At 45.9% G+C, this 16983-nt stretch overlaps 1 protein-coding gene across 3 annotated transcripts; it reads left to right on the top strand.

Moving 5' to 3' along the window:
* Positions 1-8182: 8182 nt before the first annotated feature.
* On the top strand, positions 8183-16226 carry snapc5 (small nuclear RNA activating complex, polypeptide 5). 3 transcript variants are annotated; one of them, XM_084192688.1, is made up of 4 exons: positions 8183-8430; positions 10115-10237; positions 12670-12747; positions 13755-16226. In XM_084192688.1, the coding sequence occupies exons 2-4, from the start codon at positions 10148-10150 to the stop codon at positions 13938-13940; spliced, it is 354 nt and encodes a 117-aa protein (XP_084048814.1). In that variant the 5' UTR covers positions 8183-8430; positions 10115-10147; the 3' UTR covers positions 13941-16226. The 3 variants fall into 3 exon arrangements, with proteins under 3 accessions (XP_084048814.1, XP_084048816.1, XP_084048815.1); XM_084192690.1 differs by lacking the exon at positions 8183-8430 and adding an exon at positions 9393-9518; XM_084192689.1 differs by lacking the exon at positions 8183-8430 and adding an exon at positions 9499-9576.
* The last annotated feature ends 757 nt before the right edge of the window (positions 16227-16983 follow it).

Below are 16983 nucleotides of genomic sequence, written 5' to 3'. Positions count from 1 at the left end.
GGTAATTGATTCCCAACTGTTCTAAATGAATAACGAGTTTTGCCTCTCCAAGTATAAAATGTGGCAACATTATAAATCAAGCCAGTTAAATGACACCAGGCTCTATGGGAATGAAAGAAAAGCCTTGCTCAATATGACAAACAACAACACATCTTACATTTAAACTAATGTGCAAGTCAAGTACAGTTGACCAGAACAGTGTTATGTATTAGTACTGTTGACCAGAACAGTGTTATGTATTAGTACTGTTGACCAGAACAGTGTTATGTATTAGTACTGTTGACCAGAACAGTGTTATGTATTAGTACTGTTGACCAGGACAGTGTTATGTATTAGTACTGTTGACCAGAACAGTGGTATGTATTAGTACTGTTGACCAGAACAGTGTTATGTATTAGTACTGTTGACCAGAACAGTGTTATGTATTAGTACTGTTGACCAGAACAGTGTTATGTATTAGTACTGTTGACCAGAACAGTGTTATGTATTAGTACTGTTGACCAGAACAGTGTTATGTATTAGTACTGTTGACCAGGACAGTGTTATGTATTAGTACTGTTGACCAGAACAGTGTTATGTATTAGTACTGTTGACCAGGACAGTGTTATGTATTAGTACTGTTGACCAGAACAGTGTTATGTATTAGTACTGTTGACCAGAACAGTGTTATGTATTAGTACTGTTGACCAGAACAGTGTTATGTATTAGTACTGTTGACCAGAACAGTGTTATGTATTAGTACTGTTGACCAGAACAGTGGTATGGATTAGTACTGTTGACCAGAACAGTGTTATGTATTAGTACTGTTGACCAGAACAGTGTTATGTATTAGTACTGTTGACCAGAACAGTGTTATGTATTAGTACTGTTGACCAGGACAGTGTTATGTATTAGTAGTCTATAGTACAGTGTGTGTGTGTATGTAGTCTGACCTCAAAGAACAGCTTTGTGTTTAATGTTTTATGAGAGAGACAGCTCACACCATTTGTTACAAATGAGGCTTCCTGGGGCTGTAGAGTTGACACCTGCCTCTTCAATCAAACCATATTTTATTTGTCACATGCTTGGTAAACAACAGTTGTAGACTAACAGTGAAATGCTTACTAACGGGCCCTTCCCAACAACGCAGAGAGAAAAAAATTGAAATAACACGAGGAATAAATCCACAATGAGTAATGATAACTTGGCTATATACTGTACAATACACAGGATACCAGTACAGAGTCCATATGCAGGGGTACGAGGTCATTGAGGTAGATATGTACATATAGGTAGGGGTAAAGGGACTAGACAACAGGATAGATAATAGACAGTAGCAGCAGTATACTGTAGGTAGGGGTAAAGGGACTAGACAACAGGATAGATAATAGACAGTAGCAGCAGTATACTGTAGGTAGGGGTAAAGTGACTAGACAACAGGATAGATAATAGACAGTAGCAGCAGTATACTGTAGGTAGGGGTAAAGGGACTAGACAACAGGATAGATAGACAGTAGCAGCAGTATACTGTAGGTAGGGGTAAAGGGACTAGACAACAGGATAGATAGACAGTAGCAGCAGTATACTGTAGGTAGGGGTAAAGTGACTAGACAACAGGATAGATAATAGACAGTAGCAGCAGTATACTGTAGGTAGGGGTAAAGTGACTAGACAACAGGATAGATAATAGACAGTAGCAGCAGTATACTGTAGGTAGGGGTAAAGTGACTAGGCAACAGGATAGATAATAGACAGTAACAGTAGCATATGTCAAAAGAGTTAGTGCAAAAAAGGTAAATGTAGATAGTTAAATAGTTAACCAGTAGCTACCTGGACTAACTATTATGGATTCAGACTTGCTGCATCGGTACCTCTTGCCGTGCGGTAGAAGAGAGAACAGTCTATGACTTGGGTGGCTGGAGTCTTTGACCATTTTTAGGGCCTTCCTCTGACACCGCCTGGTATAGAGGTCCTGGATGGCAGGAAGCTCGGCCCCAGTGATGTACTGGGCCGTACGCACTACCCTCTGTAGTGCCTTGCGGTCAGAGGCCGAACAGTTGCCGTACCAAGTGGTTAAGATGATCTCAATTGTGCAGCTGTAGAACTTTGAGGATCTGAGGGCCCATGCCGAATCTTTTCAGCCTCCTGAGGGGGGAATAGGCGTTGTCGTGCCCTCTTCATGACTGTGTTGGTGTGTGTGGACCATGATAATTCCTTAGTGATGTGGACACCGAGGAACTTGAAGCGCTCGACCTGCCACACTACGGTCCCGTAGACGTGGAAGAGGACGTGCTCGGCCCTCTGTTTCCTGTGGTCCACCATCAGCTCCTTTGTCTTGCTGACGTTGAGGGAGAGGTTGTTGTCATGGCACCACACTGCCAGGTCACTGACCTCCTCCCTATAGGCTGTCTCATCGTCATCGGTGATCAGACCAACAACCGTCGTGTTGTCAGCAATCTTAATGATGGTGTTGGAGTCCTGCACGGCCACGCAGTCATGAGTGAACAGGGAGTACAGGAGGGGACTGAGCACGCACCCCTGAGGGAACCACGTGTTGAGGGTCAGCGTGGTAGATGTGTTGTTGCCTACCCTTACCACCTGGGGGCGGCCCGTCAGGAAGTCCAGGATCCAGTTGCAGAGGGAGGTGTTTAGTCCCAGGATCCTTAGCTTAGTGATGAGCTTGGAGGGAAGGCACTATGGTGTTGAACGCTGAGCTGTAGTCAATGAACAGCATCCTCACGTTGGTGTTCCTCTTGTCCAGGTGAGAAAGGGCAGTGTAGAGTGCAATAGAGATTGCATCATCTCATCTGTGGATCTGTTGGGGCGGTATGCGAATTGGAGTGGGTCTAGGGTTTCTGGGATGATGGTGTTGATGTGTGTCATGACCAGCCTTTCAAAGCACTTCATGGCTACAGATGTGAGTGGTACAGGGCGATAGTCATTTAGACAGGTTACCTTGGTGTTCTTGGGCACAGGGACTATGGTGGTTTTTAGCTTGTTTGGTAGGCTTGCGTAACTAGCAGATCGCAGCTGGATTTCCCTTTGTAATTTGTGATAGTTTGCAAGCTCTGCCACATCCGACGAGCGTCAGAGTCGGCGTAGTAGGATTAGTCCTTAGTCCTGTATTGACAGTTTGACTGTTTGATGGTTCGTCGGAGGTCATAGCGGGATTTCTTATAAGCGTCCGGATTAGTGTCCCGCTCCTTGAAAGCGGCAGCTCTATCCTTTAGCTCTGTGCGGATGTTGCCTGTAATCCATGGCTTCTGGTTGGGATATGTACGTACAGTCACTGTGGGGATGACGTCATCGATGCACTTATTGATGAAGCCGGTGACTGATGTGGTAAACTCCTCAATGCCATCGGATGAATCCCGGAACATATTCCAGTCTGTGCTAGCGAAACAGTCCTGTAGCTTAGCATCCACTTCATCAGACCACTTCCGTATTGAGCGCATCAACTGGTACTTCCTGTTTGAGGTTTTGCTTGAAGCATGAATCAGGAGGATAGAGTTATGGTCAGATTTGCCAAATGGAGGGTGAGGGAGAGCTTTGTATGTGTCTCTGTGTGTGGAGTAAAGGTGATCTAGTGATTTTGCCTCTAGTTGCACAGGTGACATGCTGGTAAAAATTATGTAACACGGATTTCCGTTTCCCTGCATTAAAATCACTGGCCACTAGGAGCGCCACCTCTGGATGTGCATTTTCTTGTTTGCTTATGGCCCAATACAGCTCGTTGAGTGCAGTCTTAGTGCCAGAATTGGTTTGTGGTGGTAAATAGACAGGTACAAAAAAGATAGATGGTCAATAGTGTGGTCTGCAGCTTACCATGAGGTACTCTAACTCAGGGAAGCAGAACCTCGAGACTTCCTTAATATTAGAGACACACACCAGCTGTAGTTAACAAAGACACACCCCTCCCCCCTTAACCTTACCCGAAGCTGCTGTTCGGTCTTGACAATGCATAGAAAGAAACAGCTACATATACAGTATATTATCCATGTCCTCGTTCAGCCACAACTCAGAGAAACATAGGATATTACAGTTCTTCAGGTCCCGTTGATAGGATCGTCCAGAGACACAGCTCTGGACAGGTGGGGAGAGAGGACAGTCCAGAGACACAGCTCTGGACAGGTGAGGAGAGGACAGTACAGAGACACAGCTCTGGACAGGTGAGGAGAGGACAGTACAGAGACACAGCTCTGGACAGGTGGAGAGAGAGGACAGTCCAGAGACACAGCTCTGGACAGGTGAGGAGAGGACAGTACAGAGACACAGCTCTGGACAGGTGGAGAGAGAGGACAGCACAGAGACACAGCTCTGGACAGGTGAGGAGAGAGGACAGTACAGAGACACAGCTCTGGACAGGTGGGGAGAGAGGACAGTACAGAGACATAGCTCTGGACAGGTGAGGAGAGAGGACAGTACAGAGACACAGCTCTGGACAGGTGGGGAGAGAGGACAGTACAGAGACATAGCTCTGGACAAGTGGTGGGAAAGTAGTAGTCCTCTTCTGGCTGTAACCAGTAGAGGACTGGCCACCCCTCAGAGCCTGGTTCCTCTCTACCCAGTACAGCCAGTAGAGGACTGGCCACCCCTCAGAGCCTGGTTCCTCTCCACCCTGCACAGCCAGTAGAGGACTGGCCACCCCTCAGAGCCTGGTTCCTCTCTACCCAGTACAGCCAGTAGAGGACTGGCCACCCCTCAGAGCCTGGTTCCTCTCTACCCAGTACAGCCAGTAGAGGACTGGCCACCCCTCAGAGCCTGGTTCCTCTCCACCCTGCACAGCCAGTAGAGGACTGGCCACCCCTCAGAGCCTGGTTCCTCTCTACCCAGTACAGCCAGTAGAGGACTGGTCACCCCTCAGAGCCTGGTTCCTCTCCCCTCAGCACAGCCAGTAGAGGACTGGCCACCCCTCAGAGCCTGGTTCCTCTCTACCCAGTACAGCCAGTAGAGGACTGGCCACCCCTCAGAGCCTGGTTCCTCTCCCCTCAGCACAGCCAGTAGAGGACTGGCCACCCCTCAGAGCCTGGTTCCTCTCTACCCAGTACAGCCAGTAGAGGACTGGCCACCCCTCAGAGCCTGGTTCCTCTCCCCTCAGCACAGCCAGTAGAGGACTGGTCACCCCTCAGAGCCTGGTTCCTCTCCCCTCAGCACAGCCAGTAGAGGACTGGCCACCCCTCAGAGCCTGGTGCCTCTCCCCTCAGCACAGCCAGTAGAGGACTGGTCACCCCTCAGAGCCTGGTTCCTCTCCCCTCAGCACAGCCAGTAGAGGACTGGCCACCCCTCAGAGCCTGGTTCCTCTCCCCTCAGCACAGCCAGTAGAGGACTGGTCACCCCTCAGAGCCTGGTTCCTCTCCCCTCAGCACAGCCAGTAGAGGACTGGTCACCCCTCAGAGCCTGGTTCCTCTGGTCTACCCAATACAGCCAGTAGAGGACTGGCCACCCCTCAGAGCCTGGTTCCTCTCCCCTCAGCACAGCCAGTAGAGGACTGGTCACCCCTCAGAGCCTGGTTCCTCTCTACCCAGTACAGCCAGTAGAGGACTGGCCACCCCTCAGAGCCTGGTTCCTCTCTACCCAGTACAGCCAGTAGAGGACTGGCCACCCCTCAGAGCCTGGTTCCTCTCTACCCAGTACAGCCAGTAGAGGACTGGCCACCCCTCAGAGCCTGGTTCCTCTCTACCCAGTACAGCCAGTAGAGGACTGGCCACCCCTCAGAGCCTGGTTCCTCTCTACCCAGTACAGCCAGTAGAGGACTGGCCACCCCTCAGAGCCTGGTTCCTCTCTACCCAGTACAGCCAGAAGAGGACTGGCCACCCCTCAGAGCCTGGTTCCTCTCTACCCAGTACAGCCAGTAGAGGACTGGCCACGCCTCAGAGCCTGGTTCCTCTCTACCCAGTACAGCCAGTAGAGGACTGGCCACCCCTCAGAGCCTGGTTCCTCTGGTCTACCCAGTACAGCCAGTAGAGGACTGGTCACCCCTCAGAGCCTGGTTCCTCTCTAGGTTTCTGCCTTTCTAGGGAGTTTTTCCTAGACACTGTGCTTCTGCATTTGCATTGCTTGCTCTTTGGGGTTTTAGGCTGGGTATCTGCAAAGCACTTTGTGTAATAACTGCTGATGTAAAAAGGGCTTCATAAAATAACACTGATTTGATTGAGACAACACAATACACGCCCACTGAAAAATAAACAGCTTGTAAAAAAGTCTACAACTAGGCTACATACAAGCAGCGGCTGCATCCACAAAGTCTCTCAGAGTAGGAGTGCTGATCTGGGGTCAGTTTAATCGTTTAGATCATAATTAATCCGATTATATGGACAGGGAGGGACCTGATTATATGGACAGGGAGGGACCTGATTATATGGACAGGTAGGGACCTGATTATATGGACAGGTAGGGACCTGATTATATGGACAGGGAGGGACCTGATTATATGGACAGGGAGGGACCTGATTATATGGACAGGGAGGGACCTGATTATATGGACAGGGAGGGACCTGATTATATGGACAGGTAGGGACCTGATTATATGGACAGGGAGGGACCTGATTATATGGACAGGGAGGGACCTGATTATATGGACAGGGAGGGACCTGATTATATGGACAGGTAGGGACCTGATTATATGGACAGGTAGGGACCTGATCCTAGATCAGAACTCCTACTCCGAGACGCTTTGTGGATTCCGGCCCTGGACTCCCACATGAAAAAATGATACAGTAAACTGTAGAATACTATAGTAAACTGTAGAATACTATAGTATACTGTAGAATACTATAGTATACTGTAGAATACTATAGTATACTGTAGAATACTATACTACACACTGTAGCATCCTTCAATAATTTGTAGTACTTACTATAGAATTGTTTAGTATAGTGTAGAATATTACAGTAAATACTACAGTATTATCCGGAAAGAAAACACTGTAGTAAATACTACAGTAATGTCCGCAAATAACTACAGTCCGTTAAAAAAAAAAAAAACACTTTTTTTTAACTACAGTAAATACTACAGTATATAATTTGCATATACCCTGCCCATTCCCCGCCCCCATATCGCAATTTGTGCCACCCGTAAATGAGAAACCTACATGCTAGGTATAGACTATATTTACATTTACATTTAAGTCATTTAGCAGACGCTCCAGAGCGACTTACAGTTAGTGAATGCATACATTATTATTTTTTATTTTATTTTTTTCTACCCCCTGTGGGAATTGAACCCACAACCCTGGCGTTACAAACGCCATGCTCTATCAATTGAGCTACATCCCTGCCGGCCATTCCCTCCCCTACCCTGGACGACGCTGGGCCAATTGCGCACCGCCCCATGGGTCTCCCGGTCGCGCCGGCTACGACAGAGCCTGGATATTGTGTTCCCTACAGGCTATAGAAAAGAGCAGAAGCGCTGAACTATCTGTTCAGATCCCAATCACAGGTCATGAATTTTTTTTTGCTATTTTATTTTAGTAGTCATCCAGTAGGTTTACTGATGGAGAAAGTCTCCTCTTCTATGTCAAAGATAATTAAAAAAAGAATAAAAAACATTATACTAAATACTACAGTGATGTCCAAATAAAGAGTACAGTAAATACTACAGTATATTACTACAATCAGTAAGAACACTACATTAATTACTATAGTATATACTACAATATTTTAATACAGTATTTATACTATAGTTAACTGTAAATACTACAGTATATATACTTAAGTAAAGTCTGCAAAAACACTACAGTTAATACTACAGTATTTATACCATAGTATACTATAGTATTTTTTCATGTGGGCTGAGGTCTGAAAATAGGCACTTTTTGGCTCACAGTTTCACCCGATATTAGGAGACATTTTAAACTGGTACAGAGAAAGTGGGAGAAAGTGGCTTAAGAGACAGTCTACCAATAGTATACAGACCCCCTGAAAACCAGCTACAACAAATGTACAACTAGTTGGCTACATAAGCAGGACCGAGGTCCAAAAATAAACTACTTTTGGCGTTACATTTTCAATCAGAGATAATCTAAATGTTGATGATCTTATAACATTATGAATAATTTTATAACGGTGGATTTACATCATTAGAAAAAACGACTCTCATCGTCTACGATCAGCTGTAATGTAGTAGGAGACCACACAGCGGCGCTAAAGGATCTCCTCAAACTGTTGCATTGTGGGCGGCGACTAGACCCGGAAGGAAACCACGTGAATGAATAAAGGAGGCTACAACAACACAACCAAACATAACGAGTGGCGGGGTTATCATCAGCGGTATGGTAAACTACACGGTTATAACGTACCGCTGTTGATGTGTCATACAGATAGGACATGAGTTAGCTCGCTATCCAACCAAAAGCTTGCACCAATGTGCACGTAGCAAGCCTGCAAGTGGCCTTGTATTTGTTTGTTTTTTTGCTGCAAAGAGGACATACACAAACGAGCGTTTTTTGTGAAGGTTTGTGAAAGATATGGAAAGCTATAGTGAATGATTTGACAAAGCTGAGGTTGTTGTTGGTAGCATATTAGCTAACTATCTTCAGATAACGGTATCAAAGATGTGTTTTCTATCTGTGACGGTCTTTTTCCTGATTGAATCAGCTGCAGAGAGGGGATGGTTATTTTTTGAACATGTTTTTAGCTAGAATGTTCTATAAACGTTGAAAAATGGGGAACAACGTAACCAATAAAGGATGTTCCTGGCAACATTAGCTAGCATCCTCCCTCTACAGTGATGGGGAAACCGAGGCTCTCTGAAGCGAAGGCTTCGGCGCTTTCACCAAATTGTTCCGGGAAACGGTTCATTAATCGGAGCTTAATTATCTGCTCATAATGCACATTTAGTGACAGATGTATTTTTTTGTATCCGTTTTCATTATAACATCGTGGCGCAGCGGTAACTCGTAGCCTATAATCAGTTGGAATACCAGATTTGCATCATGCTTCCCTTTTTTGATTAAGTTGATTATTTTTCAAAAACTGAATCTGTGGCATTATTTGGGATGCTTAAGACAGAAGCTATATACTATACTAAATAAAAAACACATTATTTGAACAACAGTGCAAAAGGAACAATTTTCTAAATAGTGTGCCTTATAAGCTCACGTCCCTGAATGTTCCCTCCTCTACCTGCTAAGCAAGCATCCGGTCAGGCGAAAGTTTATCGGTTAAAATCCTAACTATACTTGTAAGTACGGTGTCCAGTAAAGGTCAGTGTTGGAAAGCGCTTTAGAACCGGGAAACCCCTCCCACCACCACCACCACCGGAACCAATCAGTGGGATCGAAGCGTGGGACGTCATTGATGACGTATTTATGATTAACGTGATGCGCGTATCCGCACACCGCTTCGAAGTTGGTCGCTTACCGATTTAGACTCGTGCCTCGCAGCTCCGGAATCAAAAAGTAACATCCCACCACTACAGACTGATTTGGCGAAGGGTTGGCTGATCGAAGGGTTGGCTGATCGAAGGGTTGGCTGATGATCTAACGTTACTGTGACTAGATGCAGCACATCCCTCATCAATATAAACCCTAACAGCTAATGGTATCTTCTATACTCAACCAGCTTTTACCAGCCATGAAGGTCATGATCATGACAGAATGTGAGGAGCCTATTAGCTGTAGTTTAGATCCCTGTAATATGGATGGAGTTGCGTTTACTAGGCTCGGTAGCAAATAGCTACAGTAACTTTAAAAGCCTAGCAATTATATAGTGAGTTTACTAATATAGCCTGACTTAAAATGAAAATGTCAAAAAAAAATATAGCCTGCTGTATTTGCCTGTCTATCTCTCTTTCTGAACCCACAGTACATCATGTTGAGTCCCCTACAAGAGCTGAAGAATGAAAGATTCATACTAATGTAACCGGTGTGAAATGACTAGCTAGTTAGCGGTGCGCGCTGGTGGTATTTCAATCGGGTGACATCACTCGCTCTGAGACCTTGGAAGTAGTTGTTTCTCTTTGCTCTGCAAAAGTTGCAGCTTGTCATGAGCGATAGGGTAACGATGCTTGGAAGGGTGACTTGTTGTTGTTGTTGTTGTTGTTGTTCAAAGGGTCTCCGGTTCAAGCCCAGGTTGGGGCGGGGGGGGGAGATGGACGGAAGCAACACTGTTAAACTAATACCGTATGTCTCTCTCAGTATCTAGGAATGGTCTAAACCCAACCTGGCACCATGTTGAGTCGTCTACAGGAGCTGAAGAAGGAAGAAGAGACTCTGCTGAAGATTAAAGTGATGCTGCAGGACCAACTCAACAGACTCAAGGTACAGCTGCTGTAGATCCCTCCTAAATAGATAAGTCTATGGAATCCTTCCCTCACAAATAATTTTTTGTATTTGTATTTATAGGATGCAGTATGTAGAGTATGTAAAGGCTGCAGTATGTCAAGGCCGCAGTATGTCAAGGCCACAGTATGTATAGGCCGCAGTATGTCAACATTTACATTTTACATTTTAGTCATTTAGCAGACGCTCTTATCCAGAGCGACTTACAGGAGCAATTAGGGTTAAGTGCCTTGCTCAAGGGCACATTAACGTCATTTAGCAGACGCTCTTAGCCAGAGCGACTCACAAATTGGTGCGTTCACCCTATAGCCAGTGGGATAACCACTTTACAATTGGGGGGGGGGGGGGGGTAGAAGGATTACTTTATCCTATCCCAGGTGTTCCTTAAAGAGGTGGGGTTTCAAATGTCTCCGGAAGGTGGTGAGTGACTCCGCTGTCCTGGCGTCGTGAGGGAGCTTGTTCCACCATTGGGGTGCCAGAGCAGCGAACAGTTTTGACTGGGCTGAGCGGGAGCTGTGCTTCCGCAGAGGAAGGGGAGCCAGCAGGCCAGCAGTCAAGGCCGCAGTATGTATAGGCCGCAGTATGTCAAGGCTGCAGTATGTCAAGGCCGCAGTATGTCAAGGCCGCAGTATGTATAGGCTTTAGTCTTTGAGGCCATATTGTCCCCTGTAGCTCAGTTGGTAGAGCATGGCGCTTGCAACGCCAGGGTTGTGGGTTAGTTTCCCACGGGGGGCCAGTATGAAAATGTATGCACTCACTTCACTGTAAGTCGCTCTGGATAAGAGCGTCTGCTAAATGACTAAAATGTAAATGTAAATTAAGGATCCCCATTAGTTCCTGCCAAGGCAGCAGCTACTCTTCCTGGGGTTTATTATGGATCCCCATTAGTTCCTGCCAAGGCAGCAGCTACTCTTCCTGGGGTTTATTATGGATCCCCATTAGTTCCTGCCAAGGCAGCAGCTACTCTTCCTGGGGTTTATTATGGATCCCCATTAGTTCCTGCCAAGGCAGCAGCTACTCTTCCTGGGGTTTATTATGGATCCCCATTAGTTCCTGCCAAGGCAGCAGCTACTCTTCCTGGGGTTTATTATGGATCCCCATTAGTTCCTGCCAAGGCAGCAGCTACTCTTCCTGGGGTTTATTATGGATCCCCATTAGTTCCTGCCAAGGCAGCAGCTACTCTTCCTGGGGTTTATTATGGATCCCCATTAGTTCCTGCCAAGGCAGCAGCTACTCTTCCTGGGGTTTATTATGGATCCCCATTAGTTCCTGCCAAGGCAGCAGTTACTCTTCCTGGGGTTTATTATGGATCCCCATTAGTTCCTGCCAAGGCAGCAGCTACTCTTCCTGGGGTTTATTATGGATCCCCATTAGTTCCTGCCAAGGCAGCAGCTACTCTTCCTGGGGTTTATTATGGATCCCCATTAGTTCCTGCCAAGGCAGCAGTTACTCTTCCTGGGGTTTATTATGGATCCCCATTAGTTCCTGCCAAGGCAGCAGCTACTCTTCCTGGGGTTTATTATGGATCCCCATTAGTTCCTGCCAAGGCAGCAGCTACTCTTCCTGGGGTTTATTATGGATCCCCATTAGTTCCTGCCAAGGCAGCAGCTACTCTTCCTGGGGTTTATTATGGATCCCCATTAGTTCCTGCCAAGGCAGCAGCTACTCTTCCTGGGGTTTATTATGGATCCCCATTAGTTCCCGCCAAGGCAGCAGCTACTCTTCCTGGGGTTTATTATGGATCCCCATTAGTTCCTGCCAAGGCAGCAGCTACTCTTCCTGGGGTTTATTATGGATCCCCATTAGTTCCTCTTATACACAATATTAGGCCCAGCCTTTGGAACTTTGGTTTTCCTAGATATGGCTACTATATTGTGATCACTACATCCAATGGATTTGGATACTGCTTTCAAACAAATCTCTTCAGCATTAGTAAAGATATGATCAATACATGTTGATGATTTAATTCCTGTACTGTTTGTAACCACCCTGGTAGGTTGACTGATAACCTGAACCAGGTTTGCTAGCACTAGTTACAGTTTGAAGCTTTTTCTTGAGTGGGCAGCTTCTTGAGTAATCACTGATCTGACCAGGCTGGAGAGATGAAATCAAGGGTTCCACTTCGTGGATTAAATCTTCGGTTTCACCTTTCCGACCACATTAGTTCAGAAGGATTCTTGTTAACCGTTTTCAAACCGGGCCACCTAGCATTAAATCCAGAACCTGTTTCGCTAACATTCCACTTTCGTGTACTCTGTCATACTCAACATGTTTAACATGTCAAGGAGTGGCATGATACCTCAGACTGGTGCCCTATGTGACTACCCTCCAGAATAAGTTTGCTTGGTGTTGGCCTGAGGAATGATGGGTAATGTAATCTACACGTGTTCAACTGTCTGTCCTGTTTTCAGTTTGAAGAAGGGGCCCTGAAGTCGATCATCAACGCGCAGACAGACGAAGGTCCTTCACAACCTGCCAGTCCTCCTGAGGTACTGCACACACACACACACACACACACACACACACGCACACACGCACACACGCACACACACACACACACACACACACACACACACACACGCACACACACACGCACACACACACGCACACACACACACACACGTCTCACACACACGTCTCACACACACACACACACACACGTCTCACACACACACACACACACACACATCTCACACACACACACACACACACACGTCACACACACACACGCACACGTCTCACACACACACACACACACACACACACACACACACACGTCACACACACACACGTCTCACACACACTTCACACACGTCTCACACACACACACACACACACACACACGTCACACGTCTCACACACACGTCTCACACACACACACACATCACACGTCTCACACACACGTCTCACACACACATCACACGTCTCACACACACGTCTCACACACACACACACACACGTCTCACACACACGTCTCACACACACACACATCACACGTCTCACACACACGTCTCACACACACACACATCACACGTCTCACACACACGTCTCACACACACACACACACACGTCTCACACACACACACACACACACACACACACACACACACACACACACGTCACACACACGTCTCACACACACACACATCACACGTCTCACACACACACACATCACACGTCTCACACACACACACATCACACGTCTCACACACACGTCTCACACACACACACACACACGTCTCACACACACACACACACACACGTCACACACACGTCTCACACACACACACACACACGTCTCACTCACACACACACACGTCTCACACACACACACACACACGTCTCACACACACACACACACTTCTCTCACACACACACACACACACACACCCGTCACACACACACATCACACGTCTCACACACACACACACACCCGTCACACACACGTCACACACACACCCTTTATTCTAATAACTTCCCCTCCTATTCCCTGCAGGTTCCTCTGAACTTGGATGATGAAGCAGTGATCAACCAGACCACGCTGCTGCTGAGTGGTCCTGTAGACTACGCCATGGAGGAAGAGGAGGAGGAGGAGGAGGAGGAAGAGGAGGAGGAGGATGATGATGAGCTTGCAGTAGTGCCTGAGGAAGACGAGGAGGAGGAGGAGGAGGATTATTACTGAGTGGACCCGTCCCAAATGGTATCCTATATAGTGCACTACGTTTAGGGAATAGTACCTGGGTAAAAGTAGTGCACTATATAGGGAATAGGGTGTAGCCAGTATATTGACCTAAATGCCACTGAGGAGATGTGTGTGTATATATAATGTTACAGACCGTTTTTTGTTTTGCATCCTGTGCTTCTGAAGTTATTTATTGGAGTGTTTAAACTAGAAGATTACAGTTGTAAATAAAATGTAGCCTGGGAGCCATCCAGTTATAAATTAAAATATAGCCTGGGTGCCAGCCAGTCTCTTTCTGTTCTTGCCAACTCCTTACGGAATTGTCATGTTTGGCTTGACAATGACAGCAATGGAGTTGGCAAAAGCACAAACAGATCTGGGACCAGGCTAAATGTAAATGGATTTTGTATTACAGGAAGAATATGAACAGGAATGAACTCTGTGTTCTCCCTTGCATTAGTTAAGGCCAGTCTTTTGTAGCCTGGTCCCAGATCTGTTGGTGCTATATAGCCAGCCCCATTGTTATCATGCTGTACATAATGTTGTAGCAATCCTCGCTAATATGAGCCACGTTACAATTCCCACCAAGTGGGTTAACCCGATTTGGCGCGATGCATAGGGTGTTGGCCTTTCAGTGACCCGGGTTCGCTTCCCCCATCTGGGACCAGGCTGTCTGACGTATTGCATACATACCGTAAGAGTTGTCCCTACCCGGTTCTCGTCCGGTGTCTCTCACTGGTCCGGCAGCCGCAGTAACCCAGTTGTAGTGTTCAGTGCTTGTAGCTTTACTGTTCTGCTGTTGATGTGCGTGTGCATGTCTCTATGGATGTTGAGGCATGACTCTAGTCGGGTTTTGGCGGTATCGTAACGTTTCTGTACCATACCCGGGGTATACAGTATTACCGAATGTGCACACAAGGGGGCACAATTCTTTTTTCAACACACAAATATACTGAACAAAAAATATAACACGCAACAATTTCAACGATTGTACTGCGTTACAGTTCATATAAGGAAATCTGCCAATGGAAATAAATTCATTAGGCCCTAATCTATGGATTTCACATAACTGGCAATACAGATATGCATCTGTTGGTCACAGATACCTTTAGGATCTCGTCACGGTATTTCTGTGCGTTCAAGTTGTCTGTAGCTTATGCCTGCCCATACCATAACCCCACCGCCACCATGGGGCACTCTGTTCACAACGTAGACATCAGCAAACCGCTCGCCCACACGACGCCATACACGTGGCCTGCGGTTGTGAGGCCGGTTGGACGTACTGCCAAATCCTCTAAAACAACGGAGCGGCTTATGGTAGAGAAATTAACATTACATTTTCTGTCAACAGCTCTGCTGGACATTCCTGCAGTCAGTATGCCAATTACACGCTCCCTCAAAACCTGAGTCATCTGTGGCATTGAGTTGTGTGACAAAACTGCACATTTTAGAGGGGCCTTTTATTGTCCCCAGCACAAGGTCCACCTGTGTAATGATCATACTGTTTAATCAGCTTCTTGATATGCTGCACCTGTCAGGTGGATGGATTATCTTGGCAAAGGAGAAATGCTCACTAACAGGGATGTAAACACATTTGTGCACAACATGTGAGAGAAATAAGCTTTTTGTGCGTATGGAACATTTCTGGGATCTTTTATTTGAGCTCATGAAACATGGGACCAATTTTTTACATGTTGCGTTATATATTTTTGTTCAGTGTATTTAGGCAACAGGGATCTTGATCCAGGAGGGGATTGAATGTCTGCTGTAACCAAGAACCACTTAGCTAGCACGTTAGCAAACCAGATGCATAGCTGGCGCTGTGTGGTGTAGCCCCCCCAACGATTGAAAAATCATACCGTCGGTATTTCTAAATACCCCGGTGTACGGTATATCGCCCCAAGCCTACAATCTAGTCCAGAACCAGAGCAAACCTGGGTTCGAATACTTTTTCAAATAACTTTGCTGTGCTTGTTGAGTTTGTCTGTTGAGTAGAACATTTCCAAAACGACACCGACCTGACACTGCATACAGACTAAAGCAAACGCTCAAATATTAGGTTTTCAAAAAGAAATTTGAACCCAGGTTCCGAGCCAGAGGAATCGGGATCTCTCTATTTAACTGAGCATGAAACCACGTGTACGGCTGGGCCATATTGGATATAAGGGGGACAGTACGGTGGATACCAAATACATTACTGTAATGTGTCAGGTGATCACTGCAGACTGTACAGTACATTATGAGGGTTCTATTCTTGAGCACAAAATAAAGAACAATGGCAAGATGGTAGATCTCATATTGCTTTTCTACTTAGAAAACACATTTTGCATAATCAGTTCAGTTTATACTTGTATTTTGTAAACTAGTGTTTTATTTTAAATTCTTAGGGTGTTTTCACCGACCTCAGCCCTCTTTTAAAGTGAACTCTGGGGTAAAAACAAAGCAAAATAACTCGGTTCTCTTTGTATTCACGCTGCCCTGGCCTTTGAATGAGGACTCAACTCTTTTGCCAGTTCACTTCACCTATTTTGTTGTCCGAGTCCTTTATGCATTCACATTGCTATGTTTAGAAAAGGACATTCAGTCAATGCTAAAAGGACATTCAGTCAATGCTAAAAGGACATTCAGTCAATGCTAAAAGGACATTCAGTCAATGCTAAAAGGACATTCAGTCAATGCTAAAAGGACATTCAGTCAATGCTAAAAGGACATTCAGTCAATGCTAAAAGGACATTCAGTCAATGCTAAAAGGACATTCAGTCAATGCTAAAAGGACATTCAGTCAATGCTAAAAGGACATTCAGTCAATGCTAAAAGGACATTCAGTCAATGCTAAAAGGACATTCAGTCAATGCCCTCTGGGTTTTTACAAAGTACAGGACAAGCCATTCCATCAGAATGTGTTATCGGACAGCTAGATATACCGCTTACATTTTAATAGCTAATAGATTACAATTAGTATATATTTTAACTGAATGTAATCAGAAGATTCTATTAACACGTAAATATTGACAACAAATAAATAGCAGAAGAATAACTGCTG

The sequence above is a fragment of the Coregonus lavaretus genome, assembly GCF_964263955.1.
Source record: "Coregonus lavaretus genome assembly, contig: HAP1_SCAFFOLD_1171, whole genome shotgun sequence".
NCBI classification, from domain to species: Eukaryota; Metazoa; Chordata; class Actinopteri; order Salmoniformes; family Salmonidae; genus Coregonus; species Coregonus lavaretus.
This window is presented reverse-complemented; position numbering and strand designations above follow the sequence as displayed.